The sequence below is a fragment of the Hypomesus transpacificus genome, chromosome 23, assembly GCF_021917145.1.
Source record: "Hypomesus transpacificus isolate Combined female chromosome 23, fHypTra1, whole genome shotgun sequence".
Classification (NCBI taxonomy): domain Eukaryota; kingdom Metazoa; phylum Chordata; class Actinopteri; order Osmeriformes; family Osmeridae; genus Hypomesus; species Hypomesus transpacificus.
In genome coordinates, this window is record NC_061082.1 from 13,539,670 (window position 1) to 13,563,633 (window position 23,964).

At 40.8% G+C, this 23,964-nt stretch overlaps 1 protein-coding gene and 1 long non-coding RNA gene across 3 annotated transcripts; one reads left to right on the forward strand and one right to left on the reverse strand.

The window, feature by feature from the left end:
* The first annotated feature begins 687 nt into the window (after window positions 1-687).
* LOC124485865 lies at window positions 688-7,724 on the forward strand. Of its 2 annotated transcripts, XR_006958099.1 has the most exons (5): window positions 690-878; window positions 5,257-5,380; window positions 5,465-5,630; window positions 5,953-6,116; window positions 6,395-7,724. It is a non-coding gene; the product is annotated as an uncharacterized LOC124485865 (long non-coding RNA). The 2 variants fall into 2 exon arrangements; XR_006958098.1 differs by having other exon boundaries at window positions 688-878; window positions 5,465-6,116.
* A 5,943-nt stretch (window positions 7,725-13,667) lies between these two features.
* On the reverse strand, window positions 13,668-23,378 carry LOC124485599 (ribosomal RNA processing protein 1 homolog B-like). Its single transcript, XM_047047300.1, has 16 exons — window positions 23,199-23,378; window positions 22,807-22,889; window positions 19,730-19,787; window positions 19,500-19,585; window positions 19,314-19,375; window positions 18,962-19,091; window positions 18,809-18,873; window positions 18,500-18,708; window positions 18,281-18,369; window positions 18,084-18,181; window positions 17,930-17,949; window positions 17,698-17,838; window positions 15,924-17,188; window positions 15,497-15,658; window positions 14,070-14,136; window positions 13,668-13,904 (listed from the first exon to the last, which is right to left on the reverse strand). Exons 1-16 carry the CDS (start codon window positions 23,326-23,328, stop codon window positions 13,732-13,734), a joined length of 2,838 nt encoding a protein of 945 aa, XP_046903256.1. The 5' UTR covers window positions 23,329-23,378; the 3' UTR covers window positions 13,668-13,731.
* Window positions 23,379-23,964: the final 586 nt, after the last annotated feature.

A 23,964-nucleotide genomic window follows, 5' to 3' on the forward strand; every position in this document is an offset into this window, starting at 1 on the left:
CGTGTGGTTTGCTAGACACGTCTCAAAATTTGAGACGAAATTTACGCGTGTAAATGTCAACGTGTCACGTGACACGGATCAATTCGAGGCGAAAAAGACGTCGACTTTGTATGGAAGTAGGCGTTTTTTACGTGTGGTTGAGACGGGGCCGTGTCAAACAAGGCGCAAAAAACGCCGACTTGGAATGCAGGGAAGTTAATTACGCGTGGTTAACACACGGGGGCGTCTTAATACTTGCCCACTAGGCCTTCCATACGTGTGCAGACGTTAAAAACGCCCGTGTGCAGACGTTAAAAACTATCGAACGCCAACTGTGCCAAAACGTCTGAAATCACGTTCGTGTACACACGTCAATTTTTGACGTGTACAGACGTCAAAAATTGACGTCTGTACACGTCCGTTTTTTACGTCTGTACACTTTTGACGTCTGTACACGTCCGTTTTTGACGTCTGTACACGTTTGGACCATCTATGCTTCCATGCTATTGGTTGGCTTCAACATAGCCACCCCCCTTTTTACGTAGTGTCAGCGCGAGGCTGTACGTAGTCCTACTGTGACCATGTGGGCTCTTACGTAGCTATCATTTAGTATTTGGGACAGTCTATTTGTGTGGGGGAGAGCCACTTTTGCGGTTTATCCGGTATCATACTCCCGTCCAGTAGGTGGCGATGATATACCTATACATTGTTTGCTAACCACCATTCAAAGAACCAAAGAAGAAGACGAACACTTTGTGTGTGATTTCGAATTCTGGTGGAAGCAAATCTCAGAAAATTACGACCACAAACTTTCTCAACCATTGTGCCCAGACTTTTTCAGATTGTACTCGACTTTTATCTTCAGATGACCAGGATTCCATACAGACTGTTCTAACCAGGTAAGCTATCAATTAGCAACGTTAAGCCAAGTTACTTGTTTTGTATAGCTGTTGGCTAGTCCTGTCCTCCTGGGCTCCTGACTTTTCGTCAACACATTTGTAGTGCTAACTCTTGAGCAAGATCAAATTAACGCCGCTAAACTAGACCATAAGGCTTTGAATATTGTGTTACTGAATGTGATTATTATGTTACTGAAGCCAGCAATCTCAAAGAGTTGTTTAAGAAGCTTTGTTGTAGTTAGCTTACCACTTGTCAACACACTTGTAGTGCTAACTCTTTAATAATGAGCAAGCTCAAATTAACGCCGCTAAACTAGACCATCCCAGCTAACAAAATGACGTCCCCAAGACGTCCCTTGAACGTCCCCGAATGTTATCAGGACGTCGCAAGGGAACGTCCCCAGGACGTCTATTTTGTAGGGTCCCCTGAAAGTCCCGGGGACGTCGCAGACAAACGTCCCCGGGACGTCCATGTAACGTCCTCACAACATTTAGGGGACGTTCAGGGGACGTTTGTCTGCGACGTCATGGGGACGTTCCCTTGCGACGTCCTGATAACTTTCGCATACCAAATGTAGAATCAATTTCTCAACCTTAATTTATAGTCACATTTATGCATTTAATGGATATTTGTTGTATACAAAGTATAAAATGCATATTAGCCTATAGTGCAAAACTAAACTGAATGTGTTCACTTAAACTCAATAAGGTAATTTGACATCTTTATTTTAAAAATCAACTTCAAGTATAACAGGCTGCTGCTAAGTATTGTAACTTATTATGTGTATGCTTGTAGAAGAAAAAACACCATTTACAGTATAAACAAACACTTTATTTAAATACATTTTAAAAGCCTGAATTAATTTTCTTATATTTTAATTGTGTCAAGCCCTCCTCATTCCCTCCCTACTCCTCCTCCTCGTCCTCCACCAGTTCGTCCTTAATCAACACCTGCAATATGAATTAGCTACAGTTAGACAGCAGATCAAATGCAAAGAACATTAAGTGGAAGTGTATTTTATCCATATGCTCCTGGAGTTCAAATCAAATTTATTTGTATAGCCCTTTTTACACGCAAGCATGTCACAGAGGGATTCACATACGCCCATAGAACTGCCCCTCAACCAACCTAAACCCTCAAGGAGTTATTTTTAGGACCGTTACAAGTGAAACGGAAAGCTTCCCTGACCTTCAGTATCCAGATATTTACAACCATCTAGCTAGTGCTAATCAACTTTCCTTCATCTACTCATCGTGAACATTTGTCCGACGTAGCATATCATTATGCTACTTTTCTTGCAGAACGTCTTGGTTTATTGTAGCTCTAGTCTAACTGTCCAAAAGTAGCTTGTTACTCTACTGTAGAGCTAACGCTACTTGACTAGCTAGAACTGTAGCCTTCACCTGTGTAGCTTCAGCTGTTTTGTATTTTCTGTATCCTTAAAGAGACGACACCACAAGTGTGTAGGCATCCGATTTAAAGCAGCTAGTTAGCTAGTGCTATCGAGAACATTGTTAACTATTGTACAAATTAAGATGATACTGTACGACGTCTCGATTTAGCCGACTTAGAAAACTAGTGCCAACTCAAATTGGCTAGAAATTAATAAACGTTCATTTTCGATATGGCTATTTCACGTTGGATAAACATACAAATACATAGATAGTAGAGCTAAAGTTTGTATTAAAACATTACCTCAAATTCTGGCCTTCGGGTGGCCCACGTTCACAGGAGTGCGCTAAATTACTCTAAGCTAGCCAACTACACAAAAAACACTATTAAAAACACAAAAACAAAGAACTAAACTATCAACACTAAAACTTAAGTTTAAGATATATCTACACAAATTGATTATCAAACGGTTTTATAGCTATAAATGAAGGATGCAGGATCAAAAAGTTTTGCTGTCTCTCACAAGCTCCCACCCCTCGCCCCTCGGCTTGAAGCAACGGCCCCGGTGGATGTAGGTGGTATTGCATGTACGGTTAGGTTTCCGACTCTTCCGGTCGTTTTTATTCTATTAACTCCATTCAACATTTACAAAACTATCTCCCCCAATAATTTTTGTTTGATTCTCGAACCTGGCTCATACTACTAGCTTTTTCATAGAATAATTTTTCCAGATTTTTGCTAAGTTTGAAACCAATCCGAAATGGGTAAACTAGCAACCCATTTTTTTGCTTAGTCAATGAAAGTTGCCTGCAAATGTGCTGGCGGATACTAACAGAGCACGAGCACAAAAGTTCACATTGGCCGATAAGCCGATTTACATGAGCACTCGGAGCTAGGGAAAAAAAGAGCCACTGTTTAAAGTTAGACAGGAAGACACGGAAGTGGAAAGATGGCCGCGTCCAGTCTCGCGATCTCGCTTGCCTCACTGCGCCACTGAGCACTTTTCATAGAAATGAATGGGGACGCCATCTTGGAAGACAAAAGTAGCTTACTCTAGTTATATTAACTCTATGGTCTATCAACGACTTCTACACTCAACAACAGGGTTCACGTCACGAGCGGTGACCTCCGCGAGGAACATTTCTAGCTGGTTGGATAGGCTGGATCCAGCTTAGATGTTTTGTTTCAGTACATCCCTAAATTATTTATGACTATAATGTATTACTTCGCTCAAATGCAAGTTATTGGTACCATACATAAACAATTGATTTAATACTGTACAGTTTGCAGAGTGACAGTAGGCTATAGCTCGAGCAATTTCACATCACCGAATGACACACAAACAAAAATACCAGTTCGGAATTTAGATGGTTACGTTATGACCAACGAATGACGTTCTGGAACCCCCAGAAAGTTTTAAACATAATGTCATATCATAACCAACCAGGGACGTTCCTGGAACGTCCAGAATGTCCCCCAAAATGTTTTACATAATGTCGTATCATAACCAACCAGGGACGTTCCTGGAACGTCCCGAATGTCCCAGAATTTCTTTTATATAACGTCGTATCATAACCAACCAGGGACGTTCCTGGAACGTCCCCTGAAAGTTAAAAAATAAATGTCTAAATTGTGACCTTTTAGGAACTTTAATAATGTCCTAGGACGTCCTAGGGACGTCCTAAGGATAATGTCACGGTATGACCTATAGACCAATTATTTGTTTGTAAACAATCGGGATGCGCGCGCACTGTGGCTGCAGAAAACTGGGAAAGGATAGCATTTTAAATGGCAAAAGGACCACACGGATAATACAAATAGTTAGATTTAAAAATACCAAAAGCGTCAAGGAGGACATGCCTATAGGAGAGAAAGCGATTACCCAATGATCTGTCTCATCGGAATTTTGATTTGGGTCACGAAAGTCTTGAAATTTGAGTGAGAATGTCGCCCAGTACAGACCGCATTGTCGAGCGGCAACCATGTCTTCACGTTATGTCACAAAGACATAATTTTACACTTTTACAGTAAATTCTACATTTAAAAAGTCGAGCAGGGCAGCTTTCAAGAGATATGGGAATTCTGCTTTTAGTCAGCTGGTCCGATTATTTTTCTGATTTGTTTAAACTGGCAATCTGAGTGAGACTACATTCCAGTTACACTGTTTTGATGTTAGCCTCAGTCAGACTCGCTCACTGGCAGTGGGCACAATGTTGTATTTCACTCCATTCTACACCAGAAACGTCAGGGAGGACTGCCTAATGTAGATACGAGTCTGGTGAAGATAGCCAGAATCTCGGATTTCTTTAACCTGTCTGTTTCCTTCGTCATTTGCCTGAGAAAGCGACCTCCGTTAGCCAGGCTAGTTTTGCCCGATCACTTGGATAGGCTATTTATTTAAGGGTATCGGGGTCAAGTGACTTTTGTGCATAGACAAGTGAACGTAAATGTATTTGTCCAAAGGCCAAGAGCCTCAAAAAGTTAATATCAAGCCCTGCAATCCAGTGGCCAGAGATATATGATGACCTGAACGACACTCCAAGAGTAATAGAACGGGGAGAAGTTCGTCTTTTGCAACCCACATGCGCAGTTGAGCCTGCTTGACAGTTGTGTGACGTAGGGTGATAATTGGTCTATAGGGGACCAAATAGGAACGTCGCCGAACGTCCCCAGGACGTCCCTTGTTAGCTGGGATAAGGCTTTGAATATTGCGTTACTGAATGCGGTTATGTTACTGAAGCCAGCAATCTCAAAGAGTTGTTTAACAAGCTTTGTTTTATTTAGCATACCACTCGTCAACACACTTGTAGTGCTAACTCTTTAATAATGAGCAAGCTCAAATTAACGCCGCTAAACTAGACCTTATAAGGCTTTGAATATTGCATTACTGAATGTGGTTATGTTACTGAAGCCAGGAACCTCAGAGTTGTTAAACAAGCTTTGTTGTAGTTAGCCTACCACTAATATATTTTGTCATGCTAACAGGTTAGAGATAATGGCGACGAGCGTTCGCTGGAGCAGAGGGCAACTGCATCAATCTGGAGTGGTGGATGAGATGCTTTTGCTCGATAGCGAGTTAGTTCGGGAAGCCAACATCAACAACAACCTGGTAATGTACTTGTCAGATTAAACATAATCTGAAGAAGCGAGATTCAAAACACGATGCCTCAACCATTTTTCTCTTTAACTGCAGTTGCTTCTGCTTTCACCGTACCTCGAATGGGAGGACAGACTGGAGGAAGGCCGGTTTACCAAATCGCCCAAGAGCAGTTGCAGATGTTGTTGTCCTTTAACTTCTCTGCTAAACAGATTACGGAGATCTTGGGTGTCTCAAGAAGAACAGTGAACCGACGGTTAAGGTATGTGTCAATTGAAGGACTAGTTCAGGAGAGATCTGAATAATGTGACCCCTTTCTCACTGAGCCCTACACAATTCTTTTGTTAATTTACAAAGCACACGAAACACTGCAGAATTACGCTTTCTATACATTTCATGAAGAAATTGATATACTTTGATGGAACTCTTTCATATCCCATATCTTTGGAGAGAAAACTGTCATGTGCTTGTACCAAATGGCTATCTTGTCACTGTTCCTTAAACACATTGTTTTATTTAGAGTTACTAGGGATTAATGTAAAAAATGTATCTAAGTCCTAATATGTATACATTGTCTTCCATAGACAGCACAATTTCATCTTTTAGAGGTCGCTACACAGACCAGATGATGCACTTGATCTGAAGGTGCTTCTATTCGGAGTATGTCCCACAGGCTTCGGAGGAGAACACATCGAGTGGCAGGGTCAAATTCGCTGTGGCATCTTGATCGCAACCACAAGCTCTTAAAGTGGCTTGTTTTACTGTGATTCGTTAATTTGCCCTAACTGTGTCCCTAGCCAATGACAAGCTGATTATTTTATTAGTTTTGAATTTAAAATAAGATTTTCAGCTTCACATGAATGGAATAGAGGTTGGACTTTTCTTTCTATTAAACGCCCAACATGTTGCACAGAAATGTATACAAATCATTTTAGCTGCATTCAAGCCATTCATATATTTTTTTTATTTTTTATAAAATAAGATGTGCAATTGAAATCTTTTGTTTTCCCTTCCATCCTCTCTTAGGCGGAGGATTGTAATCCATGGAGGAATCGATGGGCTCAGCCGACTGGTGGTTTTCCTGAAGGTTTCTAACAACAACAGAAGTGACATTGTAATGGACCTGTTTTCGGAAGCAGTCGCCCAGTTTGGTGTCCCATCCAGAGTCAGATCTGACTATGGAGGGGAAAACAACGCCTTTTGTCTCCTCATGGATGTCTTCCGAGGATCAACCCGAGGTAGCACTCATAATCAACACATTAAAAGACTGTGGGGCGATGTCTGGAGAGGCGTGACCAAAAAAACGCAAAGTGCTACGTAGTGTGGTCTATCTAGTGTGAGTTTATCATCGACAGGAAGCTCCCAGCCCTACAGAACACCTACCATACACGATGCCTCCGGAAAGCTGGCAAGATTCTAAAAGACTGCTACCACCCATCTTTCAGTCTCTACCCCGCTGCCTTCTGGACAACAGTTTCTATCCAAGGGCCAGCAGGCTTCTGAATGACCATTTACATGGACAGTTCTCACTAGCCACTTTACATTGATGCATTTCTCACTAGTCACTTTACACACTGTCACTTTCAGCTACTGGTTGCACTATCAGCAATATTGCACTAACTGTACCCCACTTGTCTTAGGTTAGTATAGGTCATTATCAGTATTAGAGGTCTAATATATTGTAGACTATTGTATATTTAGGAGGTTTATAATTTATCATATTTTTTTAGCTTATCATAAATGTAATCTAAGTACTTATTATGTTATGCCAGGTTGCTTTGCATTGTCTTGTCCCAAAAATGTCAGTGCCCAGTCTGACTTTGTGGTGTTCTGTGTACCTGATAATAAGACTTGAAACGGATGTCTACCACTCCTTGTTTACATATCTATATAGAAAATGAAGGAATCATTATTGCCAACAACGAGAGGCATCTGTGGGCTTTTCACTTTGTTTACCTGCCTTGTATAAAACGTGACCTGAGGACTGCCAGATACATGTCACCATATCAAATTGTTGTTTTGAGTTGCAACATCACACTGGTATCCAAGGTATATTTGGAGCAGCCAGTTCCAGGGGGTGGCTGACCAAGGGGCGGCTGCACTTGCCTTTGACTGGCTACAAAGAGTTGTGGTTCCCCTAAACCAATTTCAACCAAGTGACGAACAGTTGGAACACCTCAGGCAACACACAAATCGTTTGGGTGGAGATAGAGACAGTTTGGGAACTGATCAGGTCCTCAATGTCCTGTCTTAAATACAGTTCACACACACATAATTTAACTGTTGTAATCACATTGTCAATAGGCCTTGGAATGAGTTAGCAGTCTCAATCACGTCAATGTAATAAAGATGAGCAGACCATATACAATTTTGTGTGTGTTTAATGTTATTGCATTATGTAACTGAAAATAAGATACATGTAGGACAAACAATATTCAGCCCTCCCAACGGATCAGGAGATCACATACATAACATTCGAAGATGAGTATCACGCCTTTGAAATCCATACATTTAAACAGAACAAAACACATGTGTTCATGTAAAATAAAATTAATTTACGACCACATTTAGTCCTCCCCAAACTGATCTGCAGAACCTATTCTAACCTATTCCAAGCTACACCTTTTAAAGGTGTCATAAGTCTCACCCACAGGTAAGTATAGCACCAGCGCGCACGTGTTTGCATTTGGGAACCTGGCCAGTCCGTCTTCTGGGTAGAGAAAGGCGAGCTCTAGCTGTACCGGAAATATGTAATATATACATGTTATAATAATAATAATTAAGCCTCTATAGTGCGTAGGCTGATTCATTCCTAGTCAAGTCAATAGCCTATATTTTGCTGTAGCCTTGTTTTGTGGTGTGTTCGGCCTCCGACAGTAAAAAAAAAAAAGCAGAGAACTGATGTTTAAATATACAGTGCATTATGTACACTGCATAATAGGCTATACTAACCCCCTTGGGTTAGAATATTAAGGTAGGCCTACATAATCTAAATTGGCCAACTTTAGACATTTCATAAACAATATGTTCGACTTTATGCATAAATATGCGGCTCTGAAGCCTACACATGTTAATTGAATAATTGACAACTGATTGAGCTCCCAATTAATGCAGATGCAACACATAAGCCTACAATTTGTTTTTGTAGTCAACAAAACAAGCATTTCATGGCAAACTATTCAGTGTCATTCATTTTACAAAAATGATGCACCTCGATTTGGGAACAAGGATGAATGCAACCATAGCCTATAATGACTCAAGCGCAGAGCATGCAAAGAGATTGTAAATAATTGATAAAAGGTCATATACACATTTATTAAAAAGATTAGTTTTGGCATGAAAAAGTATTATGCTGAAATTTTACAACCACCAAAGTATGAGTGAAAAAAGAAATGCGTGCGCTATGCCCCATGTATGGTCGGGGGGATTCAATAGCCTACAAAATAGGCAAAGCAATGCACCAGATTTCTGGCCAAAGGTGCTGCTCAGGCAATGCAACATAGCAGCATGGTGATTACATCTGATCACATTATCTGGGCCATTAATAATGTGCACTCCTTGCTCAGGTTTAATTAATGGCACTCTGTTCCTTGCTCCACTAATTTACAACTCCGTTCAAACATGCTCTGACTAATGCTGGGTATACACCACAAGATCATTGGGCTGATTTTGGTCCGATTTCCCCCTTCCGACAATCCTAGGTAATGTCCCGACAATCCTAGATTATGTCCCGATTATCTACAGATTATTTTATCAGATTTTCCCTTGATGTGAGGTGTGTTAAGAGTGGCCGAACTTGCTCGGAAGAACGTCGGAGCCGCTCCGAAATCATGATGTGTGAGGGGAACCCCAAAGACAAACACCACACACTATAGGATCAAAAAGGTTACATTTAGGATTTTCTTGTCCTCATGTTTGTGGTCTCACATTTTAAAAATCTTAAAAGATTTAACAAATATTGTGTGTACCCAGCATAACACAAGTCTCTATCCTCTATAGACCTGTCCTGCATGTTTAAGATGTTTCCATGCTCCAACACACCTGATTCAAATGAATGGGTCGTTATCCAGCTCTGCAGAAGCCTGCTTATAACCATTCATTTGAATCAGGTGTGTTGGAGCAGGGAAACATCTCAAACATGCAGGACAGGGTGCCCTGAGGACCAGGGTTGGGAACCACTACTACTGATAAGTTTCCATCCCTATCCTGGGGGAAAAAAACAGACCCTGTTCATTTTCATTTACTCTCAATTACATTAAAAGTATATTTTACATTCCCTGTGTTGGATATTACTTGTATATTGCCATGGGTATTACGTGTTTTATTTCTTGAATAAGGCTTCTCTGTGGACTGTCCAGCTGTCTTCAACCCTGTGTATTCCTAACCTGTTTTATTGTAATATTATTTTGCTTGCTGTTGCGCCACAATTTATCCTTGGGTATACCCATCACATTGACCAGAGGCTCTGCCCTTACTATTTTTGCACTCACACTGTCATCTAGTGGGAATTTTAACAAACTTAAATGTATACCTTTTTCGAAATGTGAATATGATATAGTATACAAACGTAATAATTTTTTCAGTAACTTACAAAACAGCCTACAGTTGTTGATAATGTCACTGCCAATTTATATTAGCCTATTTCTTAACCTATTCAATCAAGATTGGTTGAGTGTGGACAGGTTTTCTCTCTTGCAATAATCGTTATTTGGTTTCCCCTTAGAAAAAAATGAAGTGGTAGCACCCAATTTCAAACGTGTACAGACGTCAAAAACGGCCGTGTACAGACGTCAAAAACGGACGTGTACAGACGAGAGTTCAGACGTTTTGGCACAATCGGCCTTCGATAAAAAACGTCCGTGTGCAGATGTTAAAAACGGCCGTGTACAGACGTTAAAAACGGCCGTGTACAGAAATCAAAAATGTTCGTGCAATGCACGTCAGCAACGTTATTTTCTCAGAGCGATTTTGCGGCATATATTTTTTCGGACCCAGTTCGATTTTCAAACACCCCCGGTATAAATAGAGGGTCGGGTAGCGTGTAAAAGAATGACATTAGATCACACACCTCAAGATGGCTTCTGTCTGCATTACTATGCATAGTTTTGCCTTTGAGTATTTTTATATTTTATTTGGACAAAGCTAAGAAGCTTATAAAGTTAATGAACATTGCAACTACAGGAGTAACTCCCACACTACAAAGGGCCCACGTTCGCCCGTAGGTCGCGCTACAGGTCACAATGCCATTATATACATTTTGTATATAATGGCATTTCCACTCCATTTGTGAAAATATTCTGAAACTTTGTGGCATTGTCCATATCAATTGTTCCACTGTTCACAATGTTCCAGACGAACACGCATCGCTGGTTGGAGCTATAGGCCTACATTCTTTTTTATTAGTATATGATTAACATCTAGACAGGACTGAACTGTTGATCAAAATAATTAACATTAGTTGCATGTTATTGTGTTGTCATTGTATTACATTGTTCAAACTTAAATGGATAGTGCCTGACTGAAGAAAACATTTTTAAATGAATAGGTCTTATGTTTTTGCCAATTTACGTTGTGTCCTTTGGCAAGACACTTCACCCTACTTGCCTGGGTAAGAGCGTCTGCTAATTTTTTTTTAATTACATTTGATTATAGGCTAGGTTTTAGATGAAATTGTAAACATCTTTAAATGTACATCACTATACAGACCCTCCAGGAATTCGCGATGTTGCGAATTCAGCCCAACATTGCAATTTTAACCAATCACCGCAATTTTCCCGCAACTTTGACCAATCATTGTCGTCTCCCACAACTCTCTCCGGTAGGGGTTAAATCCAGTGTTTTGTGCCTGAACTTGTTCATAATTTTGGTGAACGTGAACTGAAAGTACTGTAATCCTACCTGATGAACGATGCTGTGAACGCGTTCATTCTGGTGTCTGTGAACACTTTCACTCTTTAATTTCGTTCAATAAGGTGCCAGATTTCAAGAGACTTCCAGGCGAAAAAAACACCGTTAACAGTCCTGTGTCCAGTCAAACGCTGCGTGTGCTTTCTCCTACTATCTATCACCCTCTCAATCACCCTGGGATCTGCGACGGTGACCCCCTCATCCTCTGCCAGGAACCTTGGGGTTACCATGGATGACGAGCTCTCCCTCACAGCCCACATTGCTGAGGTCTCCCGGTCGTGTAGATTCACCCTCCACAACATCCGGAAGATCAGGAGATACCTGTCTGAGCACTCCACCCAGCTGCTTTTCCAAGCACTTGACCTCTCCAAGTTGGACTACTGCAACTCGCTGCTCGCCGGTCTCCCAGCATGCGCAACCCGCCCTCTTCAGAGGATTCAGAACGCAGCGGCCCGCCTGGTCTACAATCTACCCAGACGCTCCCACGTTACCCCACTCCTCATCTCCCTCCACTGGCTACCCATCAACGCCCGTATCAGATTCAAGACCCTGGTACTGACCTTCCGAGCAGTGAACGGGACTGCGCCCGACTACATCAAGTCTCTCCTGCAGCCTTACACCCCCACCCGCCACCTACGGTCTTCTTCAGACAACCGCCTGGTGGTCCCACCGCTCAAGACCGCCCGGTCCCAACACAAGCTCTTCTCCTGCCTGGCCCCCCAATGGTGGAATCAACTCCCCACCTCCATCAGAGACACAGACTGTCTCTCCACCTTCAAGAGAAGGCTCAAGACGCACTTGTTCCGGGAGTACATCGGTACTTAGAAATGGTTTCCTGAACCCAATGCTAGTTTCCTCAAGGATCACAATGACTCTTGCTTAGACTGTTGCTCTTGTTGGTTAGTGGTAGCTGATTTAAACTCTTGTATTCTATTTTAGTTAATCCTATTTTTATTGCTTTCCTACAGGTACACTTGCACTTAGAGATTCATGTTGTGTAATTGTAACTTGCTTAACTACATGCTCTTTAGTTTCTTCCATTTAGCACTTATTTTTTGGTTGTTCACAATGTGTACTTCTTGTTTTTGGCTACCCGCAATGCTTTGGGGCTATCTTGTTGTTATTATCAGTGACCTATGCACTTTGTAAAGCTCTCTCTTGGAAGTCACTTTGGATAAAAGCATCTGCTAAATGAATAAATGTAAATCTATGCCTAGCAAGCGTGACAGCGCTCAATCTTTTTTGTAAATATATGGATATGAAAATTGTCATGTTGTTAAGGTTATTTAGGGGACCATTTCTCAATGGTTTAGTCTTAAATAAGTAATTAACAAACATTAATTATTCAACCAATAACTCAATTAAAATTACAAAGAGGGAAATTCACAACTTTTTATCGCAACTTTCATTTGGTCCCGCAATTTCATCGCAACAAACACCTAAAAAAACCGCAAACTTTTGGAAAAGTTAGAAACTAAGTGTTTCTTGTTTACTAAAAGGTTTTGTATTCACTGCAAATAAGCCTGTTTTTAATCTAATAATGTCCCACATAACCCCCTCTCTTACTCAGGAAGCATGTTCAGGTTATCTATGAAGATCAGTGGCTTCCGAAATATAGTTTCTTCCCATTTAAGTCCAACCAGGGGCTTCGCTAAGCCCTTTTTACTGGGTCACGTGCCCCTGTATATTTCTGCTGGCCCCAGTAAAATCTCATGTTTGAACAATTTACTTTATAAGTCAGTGAATTCATTTAGATTTATAAGCCCAGTATCCCAATCAACACTTGTAAAATCAACAGTCTAACTAAAAACACAAACTGATTCGTGCCCACAGAATTCCACGTCTACACACTCTTTAATAGCCACTGCAGTGGCACACAGAATGGAGGTAGGCAAAAAAAACATGAAACTAAAAGGCCTACCGATCACCTTATTTTGACTTGAACATGAGTCTTCCATATTTCATGAAGCTCAAAAACAGTGTTTGCGCTCAAACTATTCAAAAAATAAATAATTGGCTGGCACGCTCGCATTAACTATTGATGTCACTGACAAAGCTAATATCAAACTTAAGCCCCTGAACTGTAAGTATACTGGGTTAAGCAAAGTAAGTTTGTATACTGCATTGTGTTGTACACTTCTTGCACACAGCAAGCACAAAAATAGAAGTGATATGAGTAATGAAGGGCCTGTGCCCCAGTAAAGCTTTGTAGAACCTATGCCTACATGTACCACTTTGTAAAAGTACTGTCCAACCCTTTCTAATGAGTCTGGTTTTATCAATGTTGGAGTTTTAATCAAATGTTTGCTCATTTAAAACAGCCAAAAAACATTTATACAGAAACCCTACAAAAATCTGTTTGTCAAACTTCACCAACAGAGGATGAAAGACGTGGTTGTAAAACATTTTATTTTCACAGGGATTTTAATCCATGGTCAGTCATGCCCACCCAAGGGTTAGAAAAAGTCAGCAGCAGTGGGACGTCCATTAGAGGTGTTCTTGGTGCTGCCGGTAAAAGATAACGCAGGGGACTTTAAGACTCCAAACAGGGGCTTCTGTTGAGGGTCAAAGGGCACTCGAGACGGCCCTTCTGGACTCAATAGCAGGCTGCGATCATTTTTCCTGAACTCTGTATGGCACGTTTGTGAAGAAATCAGTTAAATGTCAAAGGTAAAGATAATCAAAAACTCAAGACTATGGAAAACTCAGTCATGGAAAACAATTATATTGGACAGATAGACCTGTCCTATTGGACATAATGTGAAAATAAAACTGCTTGTAAATGGTGTCCTACCTGCTGTTTTGTTGTTTTTCAGGCCAAATGTTACCTTCTTGGATTCAGATTTTGGCATCTGACACTTCTGTAAGACATGTATGCAAGCCCCTGAAGTTTGCTTTTAATGGCTTTTTTAAACCATTAGCAGCAATTGAGATATTTATTTGAATAAGACTGGCATAGAATAATACGTGGTGGGCCGAAGCCCCGAATCTGTTCAACTTTGTAATTTAAAATGGGACAAGGTGGATTTTTCAAGTTGAGGTAATTATGTGATTTCTAACGATAAACCAGTTGTTGCCAGCGAAATTAACAGCAGTCAAAACCATAGTATAAAAGTTTACACAATGTTATACTGTCGTAAGAACATTTATCAGATGCAGCCACTGACACCCATTTCATCCATTACTCAGCTGTTGTTAATATTGACATATTTCACTGCTGCCGCGGCAGCTCCAACCCATTGAAACGGAGACGTGTTGTAAGTAATAATTTGATCAGTATAAGGCCGTTTAGAAACATGTTTTTTTAAACCGTCCTTTTCATACGCGAGTGATGGTGTAAATACTTTTTGTTCGCAAACGAGCAGTAGTTTGTACCATCTAGGCTCGCCTACTGTTAGCTATGTTATTGGTTAATCCCTCATGTCTGTCAAGTTTAATCAATATTATTCACCTTGTATGGAGTTGATGGTAGACTCATAAACCACGCAACAAAAAATGTTATTGTCTAAGAAATATTTAATCATCAAGGGGGAAAAGGAAAGGAGAAGGGAAAATGTGGATAGGGATATATCTCCTGAGCACTTGGACCAGAGCCACAAGGTAAAGGTCTGTTAGTACACAACTAATAAATTAGTCCTTTTCTATGGTCCCATTGTCAGTTTGTGCACTTGCAAAGGTTTGTACATGGCAGCTCATACACTTGGCATGTACATTTTCCCCGGACACAATTCGTTTTCTTGCAGGAGCAGTGAACAAGCTCAAGGATTGCCTCTGGAGCTGGCGGAAGTGACATCCAGTCCACCTCAGAGCTCCCCAGCCATGGTTTATTGGAGGAGAAATGTCTGTGTAACACTTCAGGCTACTTCCACCATGGCTGGAAGATTGCTGGGGAGCTCTCTGAGGTGGACTGGATGTCACTTCCACCAGCTGACAAAATGTGCCACTAATTTCGCTGGCAACAACTGGTTTATTGTTACAAAATAACAATTACCTTAACTTGCAAAATCCACCTCGTCCCATTTTAAATTACAAAGTTGAACAATTACGGGGCTTCGGCCCACCACCTATAAGACTCATAGCCAAGAACATTACATAATTTTTCCAAAATGATTTTCTGGTGATCACATCCATAAGACTTTTGAAGGGTTCTCTTAATTTTATATACCAATGTCCTAATTATTAGGCAGATGAACCCCAACATACTAGCCATGAGTCATTTACCTTCTTACTGGCTGAATCTGTGCTGGAGCCTCCACTGGCAGTCTTATAAAAGAGAGGTGTTGGGATGGTGGCGTTATTCTGGAAGATAATGAAGTCAGCTTTGTCCTTTAAAGTCTTCTGCAGCTTCTTGGTGTTTATTGTGGTGGTCGGCTCTTGTCCGTCCTGAAAGTTAAAATAAATGGACTGGATTTAGGGAGTCGGGCTGTTAATCAGAAGGTTGTTGGTTTGATTCCCAGCCGTTCCAAATGACAGAAAGGCACTTCACCCTACTTGCCTCGGGGAGAATGTCCCTGTACTTATTGTAATTCGCTCTGGATAAGAACGTCTGCTAAATGACAATGTATATTAGCTGCAATCGATTTATCACTTAGAATACAAGTGTAAAATAGAGGACAGGTTTACTACAGCAAACACTTAATATGCTTACATTGTTCAATTTGGGCTTTTTGTCTCCTGGCTCCACCTCAGTGCTCAGGTGAGCAGCCTCCTCCCCCACTGCCTCCAGTTCTTTGGCCACCATCATCACAGATGTTTTTCTCTTTTTGACCTTCTTCAGAGTCTCATTCTCTGCTGGTACCTCACCATCACCAACACAGCCCTTGTCAACATCTGGCTGATCCTGATCTTTGGTCTCTCGTTCCTGGATGATGGACTGGTGTTTCTGTGTGTTTTTAACGGTTGTCGTCGCTGTGACCCAACCCCTTGGGCAGGTGGTTTCTGATTCTGGCGGTGTTTCACCATCCTGATCAGCCTGGTAGTTGGCCTTTGACAACCGTTTCCTCTTTTTCAAATGAACAGCATTAACAGTTGTCTCAGTATGTGTCCTGTCTAAGTCCCCTGATGTTTCAGCAGGTGTTATATTTGTTTCTGAACTCTCCTCTTGTGTCACTACGTTCTGTTTTCTAGCTCTCTTTCTGGTTTTCAGTGGAGCTGCTTCTGTTTGGGGTTCCTCAGTGTTAGTTGGAGTAGATTGGAGTTCCGGTTTTAGACTCTCTTCTCTCCCTGCCGTTGTCTCCTCAGACTCCTGCTGTTTGTTACTCTTCCTTCTGCACTTCTTGCCTCCAGGGATGTTGGCTATAGGAGTCAAAGTAACAGTTTGTGGCTCTGCTGCACACGTGATGGACTCCTCCTGGGTACCAGACTGGCCTTCCGCTGCCTTGGCAACCTCTACATTAGGTTCTTCCACCTTTGGGTCAGAGGCTTTCTTCCTTCTACTCTTTGTGTTTGTGGCCACTGCTTCTTCAGTCTCGAACTTGTTCAGTGGCTCTTCTATTATAGCCTTAATTTCTGAATGGTCATTCTGATTGCCCTCAGCTACCTCAGTGAATGTCACACAAAATCTGCTCCCCACGACTATTGTGGTGGCCAGTGGTGTTTCTGATTGGTTATCCAAGGTAGTATCAGTCTCCCTGGCTTCTGATAAGGCAGTGGTTTCAGTCTTTTCTTCAGTAGAGCTCAGTAAGGGCACTACTTTCTTTACATCTTTATCACTCGTTCTTTGTGAACCTGATGAAGCGGGCAGGACTGAGTCTTCAGATGCTTTAACCTCTGACTCTTCTACCTCTTCAGTATGCTGTTTAGCATGTTGGCCCTTTTCTTTCTCCTTTTTCTTTTTCTTCATTCTGGTGGCGTCACTCTTGGCATCTATTGGTTTGCCTTTATCAGAATGTTCTGACTTGTTCTTAGTTTTACCTAAGAAAGTGCATAAAAGACAATTATAAGCATAAATACATTATTTTAGCACTGTTAGAGCTCCTTTTCACTCCATGGTACCTTTTCATTTTGACTGGGCATGTTCATTTTCGATTGACAACTGATAGATTAACGCTTCATTGCTAGGCACTTGAGGCTAACACTAGCACCCAAGCAAGGCTTTAATTGACAGACCGAAAGAATCTTAAACCGTATCTTGTCACCTACAGCATTTACAGGCTGGGAATCGAACCGGCAACCTTCTGATTAATAGCCCGATTCCCTAACCGCTCAGCCATCTGACTCCCATAGAGTGTAGACAGTAATCTTGCAGATCATGCTGGGTGTGAAAATTAACAAATGCATTTATTCGTCACATTGATGACACCGGATTGTTCGCTAGTGGTCGATGAATCGATTACAGATTGGATAGTTATACCCCTAAAAATAATCTATAACCAAAACTAAATTGCTTCAAATGCTCCAACAGGCCACTATATTTGAGTTACCTTTTAGTTTCTTCACAGCATTCTCTTCCTCCTTCTCCCCTAGGCCTTTCTCCCTCTTCATCCTCTTTCTGCTGCCAAACATCTCTTCGTCATCCTCGTCCGTTGATACCTCCTCTGGGTATTCATCTTGTGGAAAGGCTCCTAAAAAAGAGGGGGAGATGGAGGATGAGAGCAAACTCAGATGCCATGGTCATTGATCATTAGGAATATCGATAAATTAATGGAAAACTACCTTCGCTGAGATCCCGCAGCCTAATGGAGAAAAGCGCATAAATCCTCAGTCAGAATACATCACAATCCAAAAGATGGCTCATGTGCGTGTGTAGCATTGTAACAGAGTATAAATATATTACTCATAATATGAAGGATCAGGAGGTGATACTGACATTTTGATAACTTTGTAGAGTTTCTGGCGGTTAAAGCTAGGAGTGTTGTTACGACTGGCGAGCTGAAACAGCTCATCTGCCAAGGCACCATAATCAAACTGAAATAAAAAACAGCTGTCAGAACAATGCAACTTGAATTCTGTAGTTGCAATTATTTGTTTGCAATAAAACCATGCCAGTGCCAGTGTGTTAATCACCTGGAGAACCGGTCCAATTCCCTCGTCGTCTGGTAACTCAATATCCAAGCCATTCTCCAGGTTGAACAATTTGTCTTCCTCTTCGTCATCTTCATATTCAGTTGATGAGGTGCGTAAGTGCAAGGACAGAACAGAAGGAAAAAATGCTTGCAGTTCTGAGAGACATGGGTGCAGGCCTCAAGTCTTTCATAAATTGTTTTATAGTTGTGCAAAGCCTACCATTCGTTGACTTTCCTGATGATTTCTTGCTGTATTTGACAGTGCGTTTGGTTTTCACATTCTCGTCCTCTTCCTCGGATGCCTGGCCTGAATCTGAATCTTCTGTTTGTGCATTCTTCATTTCTTTCATTAAATCCTCAATAGCAAATGGAGCCTGATCTACAATGACACTGAATATGCTGTTGCAGATGGCTCTAAGCAGGATGCGACTGGAAGGAAGGAAAGAGGGGTGAATAAAAGGAGCGCGAGTTTGTTAAAGCATTTGGGGGGGGGGGGCAGAGAGGGTTGCAGACTTGTCAAGCTACCTACTCCTTTGTTTTGGCTGCTGACTTGCAGAATGGTTTGATGAAGGTCAAATTTTGTTCTGCAGTGAGCTGTGAGGACAACAGAAAAAGGTTAAAAACACTCAAAAACAGAAACCCAAGTAAGCAGTTACAGGGTTGAAATAGCCACAACTTGTACCTCAGCTGACCCCACGCCAGCCAGCTCTGTCATGTAGAGGTCCATAATGTGAAACAGAAGTCCACAAGGTGCTCCACTGGTGCTCTGGAGGACCTGTGCTGTGAGAAGTTCCAAAAACCTGGCAAGTATGCTGTGGAAGAACAAAATGTATTCAATCACAAAGGTTTGTAGTGACATTGTTAAGTACAGTAAGGCAGTTCTATCCAGATATTTTTATTTACAGGATTTACATGAGAAAGAACCAAAAAAGGACCATATATAGTACAAGCTACTAGTCTGAACAATCAAATTCAATGAAGGAACTACCTTTAACTAAAAAGGTGTGAGGTAAAATGGTTGATTCAGCCATTACCTTGTCTCCCATCCTTTCTTCTTTAGCATCTCAAAAGTCTGCCTGAACACCAAGCGAACCAGCTGACAGATGAATGGGACTCATAAGGATTTGTAATACACCCAAAAATACAGAACTATTGTCAAGCGTGCCATTCATATTTTTTATCCAGATTAAATTCTCTTACCATATTCCACAGACACTGACCTGGTAAAACTTGTCCATACGCAGTCTGTCAATGCCAGTCCACTCCCTCTTGATGGTCTGCAAGAAGGTCTCCAGATACTGAAACTCTATAGAAACAAAACAATGACCATAGTGTGTGGCCAATAATATTCGGTCAGGGCTGTGCAAATAAAATGTAAATTATGTTAAGGTGTACGATGTTAGTATGGCCAACATGACTGCTTATGAAATCTGACAGATGGCGGACTTACGGCTGTCAACACTTTGAAAGTTGTGCAGAAATCCAGCAATTTGATTTGACAGCTCCTCCTGGGACACAAACATTTGCCATTAAGAATTCAATAGTTAATATTTGAAAATGTAAATGCAGTCACTCGCCCATGTGGAGCCCAGGGTTTTTCCTACATAAAGAATAATTTGGCGCATTCCAAAGCCCTTTTCCCAAGCGCCTATGACAAATCCTGAGCGCTTAAGGCAAAAAAAAAGTCTGCGATGAAGAAAAGAAAAACGCGTGCAATGCATGTCAGCAAACATGTTCTCAATAGTATGTTTCAAGTAGGCTACAGCCGAACCCTCGTTCTGTTTTGATCAATAGTAATTGAGTTGATAGGCGTGTCTTCTTGTCTTATCAATACGCAACTGTGAGGTGCGAATGGAAAGAACGGCCACTAAACTGTCGTTCCGCTGCGAGGGCCAGCCCGACGTGCACGAATACACCTGTACAAATGCAAATGACATTTCTACTCAAAATGCTGTCAAGAGTTTGATTAACGATTTCCAACACAGCCTCCATTGGTATTCTTAACCTGGAATGATAATATATAGTGTTGGCACGAAGAAAATATAAGGAAACTGCAAAACACCTGGGAATAAATACACTGATTAGAAAAGATATATAAAGTTCTATAACTTCTATTGGAGCCGTCATCGCAGTAAATCACTCGTGCAGTGCATGTCCACGAATATGTTTAATAGTATGTTTCAAGTACAGCCGAACCCTCGTTCTGTTTTGATCAATAGTAATCGCGTTGATGGAAAGATTGAGTGTGTCTTCTTGTCTGATCAAGACGCAACTGATGTGCGCGAACAATAGCTTGCTTCTAAGCAAGCATGCACCCAATTATCAACCAGCGGAATCCTGACTTCATCAGTTGGCGGTAATTGTGGTACTTTTTGGAGACAGAAAACTGAGTGTAGTGAGTTATTTCTATTAAATTCAACTTGCTCTATCAAAGACATATATACATAAAATATATACAAAGTGTACCTAGATGCAGTGTTGGAAGTTACTTTGCAAGTGTAACTTTTAAAAACGACGCCTACATTCAGCCTGGCAGTAATTTGAACAAGCCACATTTCTATCCCTGAAGTTTGTATAATAAAAATGAATAGTAATAATAGATCAACTTGAATTTCATAATTTGTGTGTCCCATTTCTGACCACTGGTTAGTTCTAGATTCTATTGATATACATTTCAGTAGTTTGCATATATATTAGGGCTGCAACAACGAATCGATTAAAATCGATTATTAAAAGCGTTGGCAACCAATTTCATTATTGATTCGTTGTGTCGCGCGATTATTACACCACTCAATAAGTCGCGGAGATGTTTGAGTATTAAAAAAAAAAAGTTTAGTTGAGCGCGGAGCAAAGCGGAGGTAGAGGAAAGACTATCGGAGAGACGTTGTTGAGTAACGTTGTTCTGAAACACATGGCGGCGAAATCAGTACGACCCAAGTCATCCAAGGTGTGGGAGCATTTCACACTAAATACGTCGAAAAGGTGTGTTAATTGACCAGGGTGAAGTTAGTTTCATATTCGACATTCGGAAGACGTTACTTTGCAGCGTCGCGCTATGCAAAACTCAAAGTTTTGCATGTCTGTGCCAAACATTTCAGCCACCACTGTTTCTTTAACTTGAGCCAATACAAAGTTGGCCTTGCTGACCGTCTGAAATTAAATTCTGGATCAGTAGCCTACTCCTTGGTCCAGCTACAAACCTCGGACAAGTAAGTCAACTAACGCTATATCATTTTGTTGCTTGCGATATGGTTACCTAGCTTGCTACCCTTAGAATCTGGCAGTAACATTAGCTCTGCAGCCATCAGCTGAGGTACTGTCGCTAATGTAAATGTAGATAGCATCAAGTATGTGTGTGAATACACATTCTGTAACGCAGTGTTGTACGCTTCGTTGTTATGTGGATAACGTTCTGCTGTTGGTGTTATGGCGTGCGCGATATCCGCCTTTCCCCACATTGAAATGACAGTGTGCAGCTCTGCAAACCAGGGTTATCAGATGAGAATGGGCAAATCCGAGGCATCTTACAGCAACGGGTCTACGAGCCATTGCGATACATCCACTGTAAACATTAGCGCATGGTGCCGCCCCTCTCCTCCTCATTTAGCATTTAAAGCTACAGACAACAGAGCGTTCTGAGGAAAGCTCATTGTGGGACTACTCGTGGTGGCTATAATTCTGCACCAAGGCTGAATTTCGGGAAAGAGACTTCAGATACAGTATTAGGGGACAACTAATTCCTATATAAAAGCATCCAAAAACAGCATGTCATGTGACCTTTAACTTTTTTCAAAATTGTGTCAAAAAATCATACATATACACCAGATTATTCTAATAAAGTCTGGCCTACTTCCACAACCTTTCAATTTTCAAAAATGTTTTAAACAAAACACAATTAAATTTCTCACCTCTGAAAATAGCATTAAATCCACACTAATATTAATAACTTTCAAAAGTGTGCCAGTTTGTGCACATTCTGAAGATGTTTTGCACTGTGAATGTGCACTGTCAGTTCTGTTTTTGAATAAAGGGTTGGAAATTAATGCTTTTTTTGTTTTTTTATCCGATTCATCGATTAATCGATAAAAGAATCGACAGATTAATCGATTTCTAAAATAATCATTAGTTGCAGCCCTAATATTTATGTAAAGAGGCAAACCTTGATAGTCTTTGAACCATACATGATAGCACCATGGGGCTTGGACTATTGTCAATATATTAGCTTCTCTATTCTTATCTAAGGTGTAAGCAAAATGATTCTCAAGCATCGCTTCCATTATTTATGAAATGGTTAAAAGATATGTATGATATGTATGTATGTATGTATGTATGTATGTATGTATGTATGTATGTATGTATGTATGTATGTATGTATGTATGTATGTATGTATGCACATACACATACATATATATACACATATCTGCTAATAAGGCGACACGGTAACAGTTTTTTTTGGAGCACCGAAGACCCATTTTAACTCAGGAAAAACCCTAGAGCCATATAAAAGATAACATAGAAACACTCACCTGAAGAAGTGGTTTGTCCTGCATCCACAGACAGTAAAAAAGGCCCTTCCATAGTTTAAGCAACTCATCCCCGGTGAAACCACCTACATTCAAAAAGGTGGGAAAGTAATACATTGATGCCAAAGCATCGTGTCTGCGCGAGCGACTGTTTATCAACCAGTCATACAAGTATAAAGTCAACTTGGTGAATCAGATACAATGCGTGCAGCATTTCGTTAAACCACATTTACAAACATTCGTTGTGCATGTTCTAAACTAAGCAAAGTAAATTAGCTTAGGAAGCAGCATGGCAAAAGGAAAGCTAGGTCATCACTAAAGCTAGAGCATGATGGTGAAGGTTAGGATTTGCCATTAACCAGCTAACGACGATAACGAGTTGACCTTCATCTTACCTTTGATTCTCTGGGACCTTACACTTATATATTTTCTGAGCTTCTTTATTGCTTTTTTTCTGATATGTTTCTCGTTAGATGCTAATCTTTGAGCAAACTGGATCTCGGGTCCTTGTTGTATCGGCGCCATGTTCCCAACATACACGTGGAACGCTTAACACTGACGTCATTTTTGTTAACGAGCGTTACTTTGAGCGGCGCAAACAGATGACGATTACCTTTCTTCTTCCTTTGTGAATTTTTACGGAAGTTGGCATCCACTACGTTGCATTACTGCCACCTAGTGATGGAAATTTAAGAACATTTTGTTGACTAGCTTCAGAGAATGTCCGATAAGAACTGCTTGACGGCAAGCTCTGAGAAGGGTGAACCAGTATGGAGGATTATAGGGGCCAAAACTAAATAAATAAATACTTAGATAAATAAATAATTATATAACACAAAGCTTAAATAAATTACACAAAATATATAAATGTTACATGTATTTGTGTGTATATATATATGTTTACGTTTTCATGTGTTTACATTTATTCATTTATACTTACATTTATGTATTTATACTTACATTTATTTTTTTATACTTACATTTATTTATTTATACTTACATTTATGTATTTATACTTACATTTATCCACGGTGAAACTTCCTGCAGCAAAATAAATCTGTCGTCCCCCCGTCACCAAGTCAGGGGGCGGGTCAAAGCCTCTGATTGGTGAATGAACAGTATTACACACCAGGCAGGCTCAACCAGTCGATCAAGCTCTCT

Coding starts and splice junctions, on each gene's coding strand:
- LOC124485599 (XM_047047300.1), bottom strand. CDS start 23,328: ATGGCGCCGATACAACAAGGACCCGAGATCCAGTTTGCTCAAAGATTA. Junction 19,788..22,806: donor AGGACAAACCACTTCTTCAG/GTGAGTGTTTCT, acceptor TTTGTGTCCCAG/GAGGAGCTGTCAAATCAAAT. Junction 18,370..18,499: donor ATCAGGAAAGTCAACGAATG/GTAGGCTTTGCA, acceptor CTGAATATGAAG/ATGACGAAGAGGAAGACAAA.